Consider the following 15721-nt stretch of genomic DNA (forward strand, 5'->3'; position numbering starts at 1 on the left):
AGCCGCCGGAGGATGCTGGAGCAGCAATTCCAGGCTGGGAATATTCCCTGTCTCCCTTTCCCGTCATTCCAGAGGCTCCAGCCCCGCGTCGTGCCAGGAATCCGCAAAAAAAATCGCGGAGGAGGGAGAGGAGGAGAAGCTCCCGAAACTTTCCGGGAAAAAAACCCAAACTATGGAATTCTCCGGCTGGCAGGGAAGCTTTTCCTCCCCCCTGGAAGCCGGGAGCTGGAATTCCGACCTTCCCTAAGAATTCCCAGCCCAAGGCAACGGCAGCGCCGCCGTTATCCATGAAAAGCTCTGGAAGCTGCGCCTGGAAAAGCCGCGCCGGGAATGCTCTCGCAGGGTGAGGGGGGATGGAAAACGGGAGCTTTGGGATTGGGAATGGGATTTGGGAAGCGCCGGCGGAGGAGGGGAGCGGGATGGGCACGAGGGGGGGAGGGGGGGGGACAAGGACACAAGGCCACGGCCGGGAATGGGAAAGCCGGGAATGGGAAGGGAGCCGGAGCTGGCGCCGGCCGGGATCGGTGGCCCCACAAAAGGGGTGGGGAGCCCAAAGCCCCACAACCAACCTGGGGACCCCACAGAGCTGAGGCCCCAAAACCGGGCTGGGGATCCCACAAAAGAGCTGGGGAGCCCAAAATCCTACAGCCCCACAAAAGAGCTGGGGAGCCCCCAGCTCTGCAGCCCCATAACCGGGCTGAAGACCCCAAAAGCTGCAACCCCAAAACCGGGATGGGGACCCCACAAAAGAGCTGGGGACCCCAAACCCTGCAGCCCCAGAAGCAGGCTGGGGACCCCACAGAGCTGCGGCCCCAAAACCAGGCTGGGGACCCCACAACAGAACTGAGGACCCCAAAGCCCCACAGCCAACCTGGGGAACCCCCAGTGCTTCAGCCTCAAAATGGGGCTGGGGACCCCACAAAAGAGCTGGGGACCCCAAACCCCTGCAGCCCCAGAACCAGGCTGGGGACCCCCCAGCCTCACCAAAGGGTCGGGGACCCCACAGAGCTGCAGCCCCAAAACCGGGATGGAAACCCCACAGCCCTGCAGCCCCACAGCCGAGCTGGAGACCCCAAGACACTGCAACCCCACAGCCAGGCTGGGAATCCCACAAAGCTGCAGCCCCACAACCGACCTGGGGACCCCACAGCCAGGCTGGGGACCCCAAAAAGCAGCAACCCCACAGCTGAGCTGGAGACCCCACAGAGCTGCAGCCCCACAACCAACCAGGGAACCCCACAGAGCTGCAGCCCCACAACCAACCAGGGAACCCCACAGAGCTGCAGCCCCACAGCTGAGCTGGAGACCCCACAGCCAGGCTGGAGACCCCACAGAGCTGCAGCCCCAAAACCAACCAGGGAACCCCACAGAGCTGCAACCCCACAGCTGAGCTGGAGACCCCACAGAGCTGCAACCCCACAGCTGAGCTGGAGACCCCACAGAGCTGCAGCCCCACAGCTGAGCTGGAGACCCCAAAAAGCTGCAGCCCCACAGGTGGGCTGGACACCCCACAGGTGAGTTCGAGACCCTGCAGTGCCTCAGCCCCACAGCCAGGCTGGACACCCCACAGAGCTGCCACCCCATAACCAGGCTGGGGAGCACACAGGAGACCTGGACACCCCACAGAGCTGCAACCCCACAACCAAGCCGGACACCCCAAGGCACTGCAGCCCCACAAGCGGGTCAGACACTGCAACCCCACAGCCAGGCTGGGAATCCCACAAAGCTGCAACCCCACAACCGAACTGGGGACCCCACAGCCAGGCTGGGAACCCCAAGGCACTGCGGCCCCACAGATGGGCTCAGGACCCCACAGTGTTTCCACCCCACAACTGTGTAAGGGATCCCAAAGCCCTGCAGCCCCACAGGTGGGCTGGGGACCCCACGGAGCTGCAGCCCCACAACAGAACCGGACACCCCACAAAGCTGCCGCCCCATAACCAGGCTGGGAATCCCACAGGTGGGCAGGGGACCCCAAAAAGCTGCAGCCCCACAGCTGAGTTGGAGACCCCACAGTTCTGCAGCCCCAAAACCAACCAGGGGACCCCACAGAACTGCAGCCCCACAGCTGAGCTGGGGACCCCAAAAAGCTGCAGCCCCACAACCAGACTGGAGAACCCACAGGTGGAGCAGACACCCCAAGACACCACAGCCCCACAGGTGGGCTGGAGACCCCAAAAAGCTGCAGCCCCACAACCAAACCAGACACCCCAAAAAGCTGCAGCCCCACAACCAAACTGGACACCCCAAAAAAGCTGCATCCCCACAACCAAACCGGACACCCCAAAAAGCCCCACAACCAAACCAGGCACCCCAAAAAGCTGCATCCCTACAACCAAACCGGACACCCCAAAAGCTGCAGCCCCACAACCAAACCAGACACCCCAAAAAAGCTGCAGCCCCACAACCGAACCGCACACCCCAAAAAGCTGCAGCCCCACAACCAAACCGGACACCCCAAAAAGCCCCACAACCAAACCAGACACCCCAAAAAAGCTGCATCCCCACAACCAAACCGGACACCCCAAAAGCTGCAGCCCCACAACCAAACCAGACACCCCAAAAGCTGCAGCCCTGCAGCCAGGCTGGAGACCCCACAGTGCTTCAGCCCCACAGGTGGTGTGCTGGGGACCCCACAAAGCTTCAACCCCACACCTGCGCAGGGCATCCCAAGGCACCGCCGCCCCACAGGTGGGCTGGGGACCATCGTGGCCACCCCAATCCCTTCACCCCACAGCCGCCCGCTCCCCCCATCCCAGCGCAGCTCCGCCAGTGCCGCATCCAGCGCGGGCCGCGGGGCAGCAGCCGGGACTCCTCCCGCCCTCCTCGGCCGCTCCCTCCGGGTGTCCCTCCCGGTGTCCATCCCGGTGTCCATCCCGGTGTCCCTCCCGGTGTCCCTCCCGGTCTCCATCCCGGTGTCCCGCTGTCCATCCCGCTGTCCATCCCGCTGACCCCACTCACCCTTGACGGCCTCGCCGCGGTTGAGCTGGATCTCGCCGTCGCCCTGCGGCGCGTAGCTCTTCACCACGATGAACTTGCGGCCGGGCACGGCGCTGTAAAGCTTCCGCTTGGGCCCGCGCAGCGGAGCGGGCGCGGCGTGGGGCGCGGGTTCCGCACCGGGGCCGGCGGGGGGCCCGGCGGGGCCGGCGGGGCTGTAAACGAACACGTAGGTTACGGTGCTGATGCCCGGCAGCTCGCGGCTCGCCCCGCCGCGCCCCGCGGGCTGCGCCATGGCCGGGGCGGCGGCGGGGGGCTGGGGGGGATCCCCGCGGGGCTCAGCGCGGCCCCGGCGGCGCCGCCCGGGCGCGGGCAGCGGCGGAGGTTGGAGCGGCACCGGCTGCGGGGCGGCCGCCGCCCGCCACCGCCGGCTCCATGGCGCCTCGGCGCCGCCCGCCCCGAGCTCCGCTCCGCTCCCTCCGGCGCACCATGGCCCGGGGCAGGTGGGGCCGGAGCCCGCGGCTCCTCCCCCGGCGGGCGGGGACGGAGCTGGACCGGCCGCCCCCGCCCCCGCTCCGCCGCCGCCGCCGCCGCCCCCGCTGCCGGCGCGGCCCCGACCCCGATGGCGCTGCCGGGGCCGCTGCCGGGGCTGCTCCCGCTGCCGGCGCCGCCCCCTGGCGGCCGCTGCCCGCGCTGCCCCGGGGCGGGAATGGGTGCGGGAGAGAGAGCGGGAATGGGTGCGGGAGAGAGAGGGAACGGGTGCGGGAGTGGGAATGGGAATGGGTGCGGGAGTGGGAATGGGTGTGGGAGAGTGAATGGGAGAGGGAGAGTGAATGGGTGCGGGAGAGGGAATGGGTGCGGGAGAGGGAATGGGTGCGGGAGAGAGAGCGGGTGTGGGAGAGAGAGCGGGAATGGGTGCGGGAGAGGGAGAGGGAATGGGTGCGGGAGGAGGGAATGGGTGTGGGAGCAGGAATGGGAGAGGGAGAGAGAGGGGGAATGGGTGCGGGAGTGGGAGCAGGAATGGGTGCAGGAGAGAGAATGGGTGCGGGAAAGAGAGGGGGAATGGGTGCGGGAGTGGGAATGGGTGCGGGAGTGGGAATGGGTGCGGGAGAGGGAATGAGTGAAGGAGAGGGAATGGGTGCGGGAGAGGGAGTGGGTGCGGGAGAGGGAGGGAATGGGTGCGGGAGAGGGAATGGGAATGGGTGCGGGAGAGGGAATGGGAATGGGTGCGGGAGAGAGAGCGGGAATGGGTGCGGGAGAGGGAATGGGTGTGGGAGTGGGAGTGGGAATGGGTGCGGGAGAGGGAATGGGTGTGGGAGAGTGAATGGGTGCGGGAGAGGGAGTGGGTGCGGGAGAGAGAGCGGGAATGGGTGCAGGAGTGGGAATGGGTGCGGGAGAGGGAATGGGTGCGGGAAAGAGAGGGAGAATGGGTGCAGGAGAGGGAATGGGTGCGGGAGAGGGAATGGGTGCGGGAGAGAGAGCGGGAATGGGTGCGGGAGTGTGAATGGGTGCGGGATTGGACGCGGGAGCGGGATCAGGACCGGGGACAGCGAAGGGAGCGGCCCCGGGGCGGGGAGGACACGGGGAGGGGGGAGAAGGGAGTGGGGTGGGGGTAGGAATGAGGGCAGGATGCAGGGCGGGATGGAGGGACAGGATAAGGACGGGATGGGAGCAGGATGAGGGAACAGGATGCGGGATGAGGATGGAGGGCGGGATGGGCACGGGATGGGCACGAGGTGGGCACAGCACGGAGGATTAGGATGGAGGGAAGGATGGGAACAGCCCGGGAATGGGCAATTCCCGGAGCCGCAGCGCACGGGGGCGGGGCGAGGGTGCCGGGGGCATTCGGGGTCCGGGTCACCGAGCAGGGGCAGTTTGGGGGACGATGCCCCGACCCCAGTTCGGGGGTGCCCACGGTGCCAATGCCCGGCCCGGGGGTCCCTGAGGGTCCCTGGGGGTCCCCGGATCCCATTCCCGGTTTGGGGTGCCCACGGTGCCAATGCCCGGCCCGGGGGTCCCTGAGGGTCCCTGAGGGTTCCGGATCCCATTCCCGGTTTGGGGTGCCCACGGTGCCAATGCCCGGCCTGGGGGTCCCTGAGGATCCCTGAAGGGTCCCCAGTTCCCATTCCCGGTTTGGGATGCCCACGGTGCCAGTGCCCGGCCCGGGGGTCCCTGGGGGTTCTGGATCCCATTCCCGGTTTGGGATGCCCACGGTGCCGATGCCCGGCCTGGGGGTCCCTGAGGGTCCCTGAAGGGTCCCCAGTTCCCATTCCCGGTTTGGGGTGCCCACGGTGCCAGTGCCCGGCCCAGGGGTCCCTGAAGGGTCCCGGATCCCATTCCCGGTTTGGGGTGCCCACGGTGCCAATGCCTGGCCCGGGGGTCCCTGAGGGTTCCGGATCCCATTCCCAGTTTGGGATGCCCACAGTGCCAATGCCCGGCCCGGAGGTCCCTGAGGGTTCCTTGGGGTCCCCGGATCCCATTCCCGGTTTGGGGTGCCCACGGTGCCAATGCCCGGCCCGGGGGTCCCTGAAGGGTCCCCGGTTCCCATTCCCGGTTTGGGATGCCCACGGTGCCAATGCCCGGCCTGGGGGTCCCTGGGGGTTCCGGTTCCCATTCCCGGTTTGGGATGCCCACGGTGCCAATGCCCGGCCCGGGGGTCCCTGAAGGGTCCCCAGTTCCCATTCCCGGTTTGGGATGCCCACGGTGCCAGTGCCCGGCCCGGGGGTCCCTGAGGGTCCCTGAGGGTCCCTGAAGGATCCCATTCCCGCTTTGGGATGCCCACAGTGCCAGTGCCCGGCCCAGGGGTCCCTCCTGCTGCCCCTGCTGCCCCTCCCAGCACCGCCCCCGGCATTGCCGCAGCCCCGGGGTCCCTCCTGCTGCCCCTGCGGCCGCTCTTTGCTCCCCCTGCCCCATATTTGCCCCCCTGCCCCATATTTGCCCCCCCCAGTTCCATCTTTCCCCCCCTAATTCCATCTTTCCCCCCCTAATTCCATATTTTTCCTCCCCAATCCCACCTTTGTCCCCCCAGGGTGACACGGTGGGGACAGAGCTGTCCCCTCCTGCATCCCGACTCCTCGGGAGAGCCGGAAAAGGGATGGAATTCCTTGGGATGGGACCATTCCAGTGGATCCCAGCACATGGAAACCAGGGGAAAAGCAGGAATGGGGACCCCAAAAACCGCCACAGAGGCGACACAAGGTTCCCATCGCAAAGCCTTGCCTGGAATTGCTATCCTTGGGAATGGCGGGAATTGCGGGAATGGCGGGAATGGGGGAATGGCGGGAATGCAGGAATGAGGAAGTTCTGGGAATGGGGGAATTGCAGGGATTGTGGGAATTGCGGGAATGTTTGCTTGGAGCATCCCTAAATGCGGTGAGGGGGCCGAGACTCAGCGGCCCCGGTGCCAGCGCCACCCGTGCCCCACCCAGTGCCACCCGGCTGCACCCAGCACCCCGCGGCAGCTTTCCCCCTAAATCCCAGAATTCCAGAGCTTGGAAAACAATTCCAAGGGCACCGAGTCCAAGCCGGGCCCGATCCCAGCCCCGAGCCCCGAGTGGAATTCCAGGAATTCCTTGGACACCTCCAGGGATGGGCACTCCAAACCTCTCTGGGCAGCCCCTGCCAAGGCCCGAGCGCCTTTTTCATGGGGAAAAAATTCCATGAGCAAAAAATTCCGTGAGCAAAAAAATTCCACGAGCAAAGCTGCCCAGCTCCGCTTGGATGTTTTCCATGGGAGTGAATTCCTGGGCATTTTTCCAGCGGAGCTTTTCCTCCATCCCCTTTATCGCCCCACACCAGGAGGCTCCAGCCCAGATCCGTGAATCCGGAGCTCATCCCGGCCGGATTCCGGAGCAGCAGCCGGAATGAGGGATAAAACCAACCGCGAGGATTAAGCAGCCCAGGAGATTCCCCAAATTCCCGTTGGATCCAAGATTTGTCCTCACTCAGTGCCAGCGTCCTCCCGCTGGGATTCCCACGGGATTCCGAAGGAAAAGGGAATTCTGGGAAGGAGCAGCAGCCCTTCCTCCCACCCTCGGTTTTGCTTCCCATGGAATTTTTTGTCCTGGATCTCCCTGATCCCGTTGGAATCGGAGGTGGGATTGATGGGATTCCAGGGAATTCCAGCCCATGGAATTCATCCGGGTGGATTTGGGCACCCTGGTGCTGCTTCCATCGGGAATTGTCCGGTTCCAGGATGGAAAAACTTCCTTGGGAATAAACTTGGGATAAATCCCTGCACACCCTCCAGAGAATTCCCATCCCAGGTGGATGAACGGACCACGATATTCCCAAAAATCGCTTCCAACGCATCCAACAATCCCCAAAAAACCCGGGATATTTTCATTTTGATGGGATTTCATGGGAATGATCAGAAGTGAATTCCAGCTGAAAGATTCCAGGATTGGTTGAAACGCTTCCCTTGGGAATTCCCAGAATTCCCAGAATTTCTGACTCCTCCTTCCCAGCATTTCTGACCCTGTTTTCCGGGATTTCTGACCTCTCTTTCCCAGGGAAAGGAGCCGAAATCCTGGGAAGAGCATCTGGAAGGAAGCAGGGGGGCTCATCCTGGAAAAAAGGAGGATCAGGAGGGACCTTTTCCCTCCAGAATTCCATGACAGGAGGGGGCAGCCAGGTGGGATTTGGGATCTGCTGCCAGGGAAAAACAGGGAACAGCCTCGAGAATTTGGGAAAATCCCTGAATTCCCACACAAAATGAGAGAAAATTCCTGAATTCCCTCAGAAAATGAGAAAATTCCTGAATTTCCACAGAGAGTTCGGGAAAATCCCTGAATTCCCACACAAAATGAGAGAAAATTCCTGAATTTCCACAGAGAGTTCGGGAAAATCCCTGAATTCCCACACAAAATGAGAGAAAATTCCTGAATTTCCACACAGAATTTGGGAAAATCCCTGAATTCCCATAGAAAATGAGAGAAAATCCCTGAATTCCCCCACAGAATTCGGGAAAATCCCTGAATTCCCACAGAAAACCAGAGAAAATCCCTGAATTCCCGCACGCGGCTCCGTATCCGTGGAACACCCGGACGCAATTCCTCTGGAAGAACATTCCCGGAGCTTTCCCTTCTCCGGGATGAGCAATCCCAGCTCCCAGATTTTCCTCCTCCCTCCATCATTCCAGGTCTTTCTCCGGAATCTCTCCATCTTTTCCTTATCCCAAAGAACCCGGCACCGCTCCCAGCATTCCGCAGGGACAGGATCCCATTCCTGGATTATCCCGGGATTCTCCTTCCCCGCACTTGGACCCAGCTCTGGCTCCATCCAGGAGCCTCCAGGGCTTTTTCCATGGAGCCGTTTTCCAGCCCGATGTTCCCAGCAAATCTTTGGGATCATCAGGAGCCTCCCCGGCCTGTCCATCAAAGGATTTGGGAACGATCCCGAATCCAGAAGTGGGAAAACCCTTCCGGGTTGATGGAATGATCAGAAGCCATTCCTGACCCCTCTTTCCCAGCATTTCTGACCCATCTTTTCCAGGATTTCTGATTTTTTTTCCCAGGATTTTTGACTCCTTTTCCAGGATTTCAGCCCCATTTCCCAGCATTTCTGACCCATCTTTTCCAGGATTTCTGATGCCTCTTTCCAGGATTTCTGATCTTTTTTTTCCAGAATTTCTGACCCTGTTTCCCGGGATTTTTGACCCCTCTTTCCCAGGATTTCTGATCCCTGTTTCCAGGATTTTTGCCTCATTTTTCCAGGATTTCAGCCCCACTTCCCAGCATTTCTGACCCATTTTTTCCCAGATTTCTGACCCATTTTTTCCCGGATTTCTGATCCTTTTTTCCAGGATTTCTGATACCTCTTTCCAGGATTTCTGATCTTTTTTCCCAGAATTTCTGACCCTGTTTCCTGGGATTTCTGCCCCCTCTTTCCCAGGATTTTTGACCCCTCTTGCCCAGCATTTCTGCCCCCTCTTTCCCAGGATTCCTGACCCCTCTTTCCCGGATTTCTGACCCTCTTTCTCAGGATTTTTTACTAATTTTCCAGGATTTCTGATCCTTGTTCCCAGAATTTCTGATCCATCTTCTCCCGGATTTCTGATCCTTTTTCCCAGGATTTCTGATCCCTCTTTCCCAGCATTTATGCCCCCTCTTTCCCGAGATTTTTGACTCATTTTCCAGAATTTCTGATCCTTTTTCCCAGAATTTCTGACCCTCTTTCCCAGAATTTCTGCCCGCTCTTTCCCAGGACATGATCCCACAGTGCTGGATCTTCCCGGCGGGATCCGCTCGGGAAGGAACCCTCAGAGCCGCAGGACGCAGAAAATCCCTGGAGCAAAACCATTCCCAAGTCCGATTTCCTTGGAATTCGGCGGAATTCCCAATTCCATCCCCTGGGAAGGACGGATGTGGCCGATGCCGAAGCCAGGGATGTTTGTGTGGGAAGTGCCGTTGATTCCCAGTTATTCCACATCCGCATTCCCAAAAAAACCGCAGCACGTGGGAATCCCGAGATGGAGCCAGCCTGGGAACACGGCCCAAAATGTGCCACCGGAGCCGGGCAGTGACACAGCCCTGGTGGCATCAGGGTGGCACCGGGGAGGTGGCATCAGAGTGGTGGCATCAAGGAGGTGGCGTCACGGTGGTGGCATCAGGGTGGTGGCATCGGAGTGGTGGCATCGGGGCGGTGGCTTTGAGGAGGTGGCATCAGGGTGGTGCCATTGAGGAGGTGGCATCGAGGAGGTGGCATCAGGGTGGTGGCATCAGACCAGTGGTGTCAGGGAGGTGGCATCTGGGAGATGGCATCGGGGACGTGACATCAGGGCGGTGGCATCAGGGCGGTGGCATCGGGCTGGTGGCATCGGGCTGGTGGCATCGGGGAGGTGGCATCGAGGAGCTGGTGTCAAGGTGGCATCAGGGTGGTGGCATTGAGGAGGTGACATCAGGGAGGTGGCATCAGGGAAGTGGTGTCACAGTGGTGGCGTCAGGGCGGTGCCATCGAGGAGGTGGCATTGAGGAGGTGGTGTCAGTGAAGTGGCATCAGGGAGGTGGCATCCGGCCAGTGGTGTCAGGGAGGTGACATCAGGGTGGTGGCATTGAGGAGATGGCATTGAGGAGGTGGCATCGGGGAGGTGGTGTCACAGTGGTGGTGTCACGGTGGTGGCGTCAGGGCAGTGCCTTCGAGGAGGTGGCATCAGGGTGGTGGCATCAGACCAGTGGTGTCAGGGAGGTGGCATCTGGGAGATGGCATCGGGGAGGTGACATCAGGGTGGTGGCATCAGGGCGGTGGCATCGGGCTGGTGGCATTGGGGTGGTGGTGTCAAGGCGGCATCAGGGTGGTGGCATCAGGGAGGTGGCATCAGGGCGGTGGCATCAGGGTGGTGGCGTCAGGGCGGTGCCATCGAGGAGGTGGCATTGAGGAGGTGGCGTCAGTGAAGTGGCATCAGGGAGGTGGCATCCGGCCAGTGGTGTCAGGGAGGTGGCATCGAGGAGGTGGCATCAGGGTGGTGGCGCTGGGGAGGTGACATGAGGGTGGTGGCATCGAGGAGGTGGCATCAGGGAGGTGGTGTCACAGTGGTGGCATCAGGGACGTGGCATCGAGGAGGTGGCACTGGGGAGGTGACATCAGGGTGGTGGCATCAAGGTGGTGGTGTCAGGGTGATGCCATCAGGGAGCCGGTGTCAAGGTGGTGTCAGGGAGGTGGCATCGGGGAGGTGGCATCGGGGTGGTGGCATCGGGGAGGTGGCATCAAGGTCATGGTATCAGAGTGGTGGCATCAGGGAGGTGGCATCGGGCAGGTGGCATCGGCGTGGTGGCACCAGGAGCCACCCAGAGCTGCCGGTGGCCGCGGGCTGATCTCCAGGTGGGATCCGACTTCAGCCCCAGGGCTTCCTCAACATTCCCAGGATCCTTTGCCCAGAATTTCCAGGACCATTTACCCAACGGTTCCAGGATCTTTTCCCCAACTTTTCCAGGATCCTTTGCCCAATGTTTTGAGATCATTTTCCCAAAATTTCTGGGATCCCTTCCCCAACATTCCCAGGATTGTTCTCCCAACATTCCCAGGATCATTCTTGCAACATTCCCAGGATCCTTTGCCCAGAATTTCCAGGACCATTTGCCCAACGGTTCCAGGATTTTTCCCCCAACATTCCCTGGATTTTTCCCCCAACATTCCCTGGATTTTTCCCCCAACATTCCCAGGATGTTCTCCATGGACACCTTTCCCTATCCCAGGTTGCTCCAAGCCCTCTCCAGCCCGGCCTTGGACACTGCCAGAGATGGGATTTGACTCCAAACACCACCTGGAAACCTGGAATTGTTCCTGGACAAATCCAAACCTCCGGATCCCCCCTGGAAACGCCCACGGAGGGAATTCCCACTATTTATCTCATTCCCTAAATCCAACAGCAGCAGGAAAAAAAAACCCCAGGAATTGCTGGGAATTCCTGGTGCTCTTTTGGCTGATGGCAAAGAAGGCAAACTTCCCTATGGATGTGGAAATTCCAAAGGGCTGAAAGTTGGGATAAACAGGGACATTTTGGATGGGGAGGGAAGATCCCACCTGGAAAACAGCAGTGGGAATTAAGGAAGGATTTTGGAACAAACCTGGCTGGACACACCTGGAATGTTAAGGAGGGATTAGGGTTTTCTCTTGGAAGCTCCGGTTGTGTGTCCAGGGCAAATGGGAAATGGGAATGAGAAAAGCTGGAATTCAGGCACGGAATTCCTTGGGAAATAAAAAGAAAAAACCTGGAGCAAACAAAGCCCGGCTGGAAGAGACGCGGGATCAGAGGGAATTGTCATGGATGGGTGGGAAAAGGAGCTGCTCCCGGGAATCTCAGCCTTGGATCGGCTCTTCCCCAAATGCAGGGGATGATTCCCTGCTCCAAAGCCTCCCTTCCCCAAGTGGGAATATCCGGGATGCATCGGGAGCTGAGCAGGGCCATCCCTTCCTTCAGGAAAACCAGGATGGATCCCAGCTCCTTCCCAACTTCCCAAAGCCGCAGAGGGGCTGCCAGGCCTCCAAAACCCGGGAATGGGGCTGCGATGGATCGGGATGAGTTTCGGGAATGAAATCTCCGGAGGGATCATCCCAGCACAAGGAATTGGATCTCGTGGTGTTGGAGTGGGATTGGGAAAAGCGCGGAGGCTCCGGCACGTGGGGAGTGAGTCACAGTCACACCCGGCAGAGACAGAGGAGGGATCCAAGTAAAACCTGGAAAACGCCTGGAAAAGTTCTGCTGTCCCAACCCTGCTGCTCCCGGGCACGGCTGAGGGATCCCCTGGAATTCTGGGAGCAGCTCTGGAAAGCCCTGGAAGGGCTGGAGCGGGACCAGGGAAGGGAGCGGAGTTGGGAAGGAGCTGGAAAACTCCAGAGGGAGTTGGGAAGGGGCTGGAAAATTCCGGAGGGCTGGAAAACCCTGGAGAGAGCTAGGAAAGGGCTGGAAAACACTGGAGGGAGCTGGGAAAGGGCTGGAAAACTCCAGAGGGAGCTGGGAAAGGGCTGGAAAACTCCAGAGGGAGCTGTTTTTGGAAACCAATCCCAATTTTCCTGGGAGTTTCCACCCTCGGAATCAAAAATTGGGACAACACCAAACATTCCTAATATTCCCTGGAAAACCTATCCCAGAATCCATTTTTCTCTGGGATTTTTCCAGGAAAATGTGAGAGGACTCCGGGTATTTATGGATATCCCTTGCCATGGAGCGAAGGCGGTTTTGTTGGGAAGGAAAACTTCCAAGGTTTTTTTCCAACTTGAACCATTCTAAACCCTCAGGCTGCAAACCTGGGAATTTTTCCTGGAAATTCCACAATTCCATGATCCTTCTATCCCTGGAAAACCACAGGAGGACCTGGAAATAATGGAGCAAAACGCTCCTTTCCCAGGGATATTTTCCCTGCAAAAGGTTGGGAATAATGGAGCCAGCTCCGGGAATCCTTGGGAAGTTTGGGCAAGGAGTTGGGCTCCAGGTAATTTTGGGAATATTTCCAAGACTTTCTGGATATTTTTGATCTCCCAAAGCCTCCGCATCCCACTCTGGATCAGCCTCCAGCACATCCCGAATTCCCGAGCTATTCCCTCTGTGTTCGCCTGGTTTCGTGTGGAAATTCCCAGGAATTTCCTTCCTCCCGGCGCCAGGGAACAGGTGGAGGTTTCCCATTCCCGCCATTCCCTATTTTTAATATTCTTCCCAGATTTCCAGCTGCTCCTGTCGTTTCTAAGGGAACGATCCCGCTCTCCCAAATCCATCTGCAAGGCACTTGCCCTCATTCCTGATCCCATTCCAAAGCTTTCCCTCATTCCTGATCCCATTCCAAAGCTTTCCCCTTCCTTGATCCCATTCCAAAGCTTTCCCCTTCCCTGATCCCATTCCAAACCTTTCCCTCATTCCTGATCCCATTCCAAACTGTTCCCCTTCCCCGATCCCATTCCAAACCTTTCCCCTTCCCTGTCCTTCCCATGGGAAATTCCCAGCCCGGAGCACCTGGAGGTGACGGCGCCGAATTTGCCTGAGGCTGTTTCCAATCCCATCATCCATTTATCCATGGGGAATTTTCCTCTGGAATATTTGCTCTGAGACCCCACCTGCAGAGCTGCTCCAGGCCCGGGATCCAACAGGAAAAGGACTTGGAATTGTTGGAACAATTCCAGAGGAGGCCCCGGAGCTGCTCTGAGGGCTGGAGCCCCTCTGGAGCCAGGCTGGGAGAGCTGGGGATGCTCACCTGGAGAGGAGAAGCTCCAGGGAGAGCTGAGAGCCCCTTGCAGGGCCTAAAGGGGCTCCAGGAGAGCTGCAGAGGGACTGGGGCCAAGGGCTGGAGGGCCAGGAGCCAGGGAATGGCTTCCCAGTGCCAGAGGGCAGGGCTGGATGGGAGATTGGGAATTGGGAATTGCTGGCTGGGAGGGTGGGCAGGCCCTGGCACAGGGTGCCCAGAGCAGCTGGGGCTGCCCCTGGATCCCTGGCAGTGGCCAAGGCCAGGCTGGAGCAGCCTGGGATGGGGGAAGTTTCCCTGCTTTTGGAATGAAGTGGAATTGGATCAGCTTTAGGATCCTCGCCACCCAAGCATTCCAGCATTCCTTAATTCCCACAGAATTCTCCAAATACAACTCCTGGTTCCATGGTCACCACAGGGATATCCCAGAAGCCCTGGACACGTTGAGGGACACAGGGCGACCCCATTCCCAATCCCAGCCAAAGCAACATTCCCATTGGACATGGCCAGTAGGGACGAGGATAACACGAGATCCGGGCCAATCCCAATCCCAATCCCAATCCCAATCCCACCAGTCGCACACGGACACTTCCAACGGTGATGGGACGGGGTCACTGGTCACCGGCCCAAGGGAGGTTCCGGTGAGGAACCTCAGCATGGGGGATATCAACGACCACGATATCCACGATATCCATGAATCCATGATATCCAAAACAGTCACAATATCCATAATATCCATGATATCCACGATATCCATGATATCCACAATAATCATGGCTGGGGCCACCCAGTGCTGGGCATTGTCCCCTCTGCCACCTCCAAGCCTCGTTTCGGAGTCGCCCCCGTTGCCATGGCAATGCCAGAGGGAACTTGGCACCGTCCGAGCCCAGGATGGGGGGAAAAATTGAGGCAGGGATGGAGGGAAAAGCCAGGGAAAGACTCAGGGGAAAAAGCCAGGGAACAACCGAATCTGAGCATGGGATGGAGGGAAAAAACCCAGGGAAAAAGCCAGGGAAAAAGCCAGGGGACACCAGAATCTGAGCATGGGATGGAGGGAAAAACTCAGGGAAAAACTGAGGCCGGGATGGAGGGAAAAGCCAGGGAAAACCCAAATCCAACCTTGGAATAGGGGGAAAAAACCTATGGAAAGACTGAGAATCCAGCCCTGGGATGGGAAGGGATGGAGGACAAAACCCAGGGAAAAACTCAATCCAATCCAGGGGAAAACTGAATCCGACTCTGGGATGGGAAGGGATGGAGGGAAAACCCAGAGAAAACCCAAATCCGACCCTGGAGTGGGGGAAAAACACAGGGAAAAGCCAAGAATCCAACCCTAGGCTGGGGTGGGACGGAGGGCAAAACCCGGGGCAAAACTGAATCCAACCCGGGGCAAAACTGAATCCAACCCAGGAAAAAAAAATGAAATCCAACCTCAGAACAGTGGGAAAACCCCTGGAAAACCCAAGAATCCACCATAGCCCCGCTCCTCACGGAACCACAAACCTCCAGCACCCAACACTGACCTTCCCTGAGCTTTCCCTCTTCCCAGCCTGCATCCCACTGGACCGCAGCCCCCAATCTATGGCATCCCATCCCATCCCATTCCCATCCCATACCTGGCTTTCCCGCGGCTGCTCCGGCGGAGCGAGGGCACCTCGGCCTCGCGCTCCTCCTGCACGCGCTGCAGCGAGGGCGAGCGGCTGTGGGCGCTGCGGGCGCTGCCGGAACTGGCCAAGCTCCCGTCTCCGGCCACGATTCCGGCGGCCGCTTCCTGCATCTGCACCAGGAGCTGCGGCGGGAGGCTCCGGAGCGACGGCACCGGGGAATAGGAGGCGCGGCTCTCGGCTTTCAGGTTGTTGTCGCTGGCCGAGCGCTGGAGGATGCGAGGGGACGCCAGGCCACCGGAGCCCAGGAGGCGGCGGCGCTTGGTGTAGCTGGGAGTTTCTCGGAAAGGCACTGGGAAAAAGATGGGAATATGGGATTAGGTGGTGGGAGAGCGGCTGTGGTGAAGGTGGGAGAGGGTGGAGGAGAAGGAGGGTTGGGAATGGGGGTGGGGTTGGGTTGGGAAGATGGGAATGGCCAAGGAGAGGTGGATTCCTCACTGGGAAGATGGT

At 59.8% G+C, this 15721-nt stretch overlaps 1 protein-coding gene across 2 annotated transcripts in view; it reads right to left on the bottom strand.

Annotated features, from left to right (window-relative positions):
• SHANK3 (SH3 and multiple ankyrin repeat domains 3) overlaps positions 1-15721 on the bottom strand; it is a 154491-nt gene that overhangs the window by 92700 nt on the left and 46070 nt on the right. For both annotated transcript variants that reach the window (XM_069033593.1, XM_069033601.1), the window contains exons 10-11: positions 15224-15563; positions 2962-3152 (exon numbers count right to left, since the gene is read on the bottom strand). In XM_069033593.1, coding sequence (XP_068889694.1) covers positions 2962-3152; positions 15224-15563 — 531 coding nt within the window. The remainder of the gene's footprint in view (positions 1-2961; positions 3153-15223; positions 15564-15721) is intronic.

Source organism: Aphelocoma coerulescens, chromosome 1A, assembly GCF_041296385.1.
Source record: "Aphelocoma coerulescens isolate FSJ_1873_10779 chromosome 1A, UR_Acoe_1.0, whole genome shotgun sequence".
In the NCBI taxonomy this organism is placed as follows: Eukaryota; Metazoa; Chordata; class Aves; order Passeriformes; family Corvidae; genus Aphelocoma; species Aphelocoma coerulescens.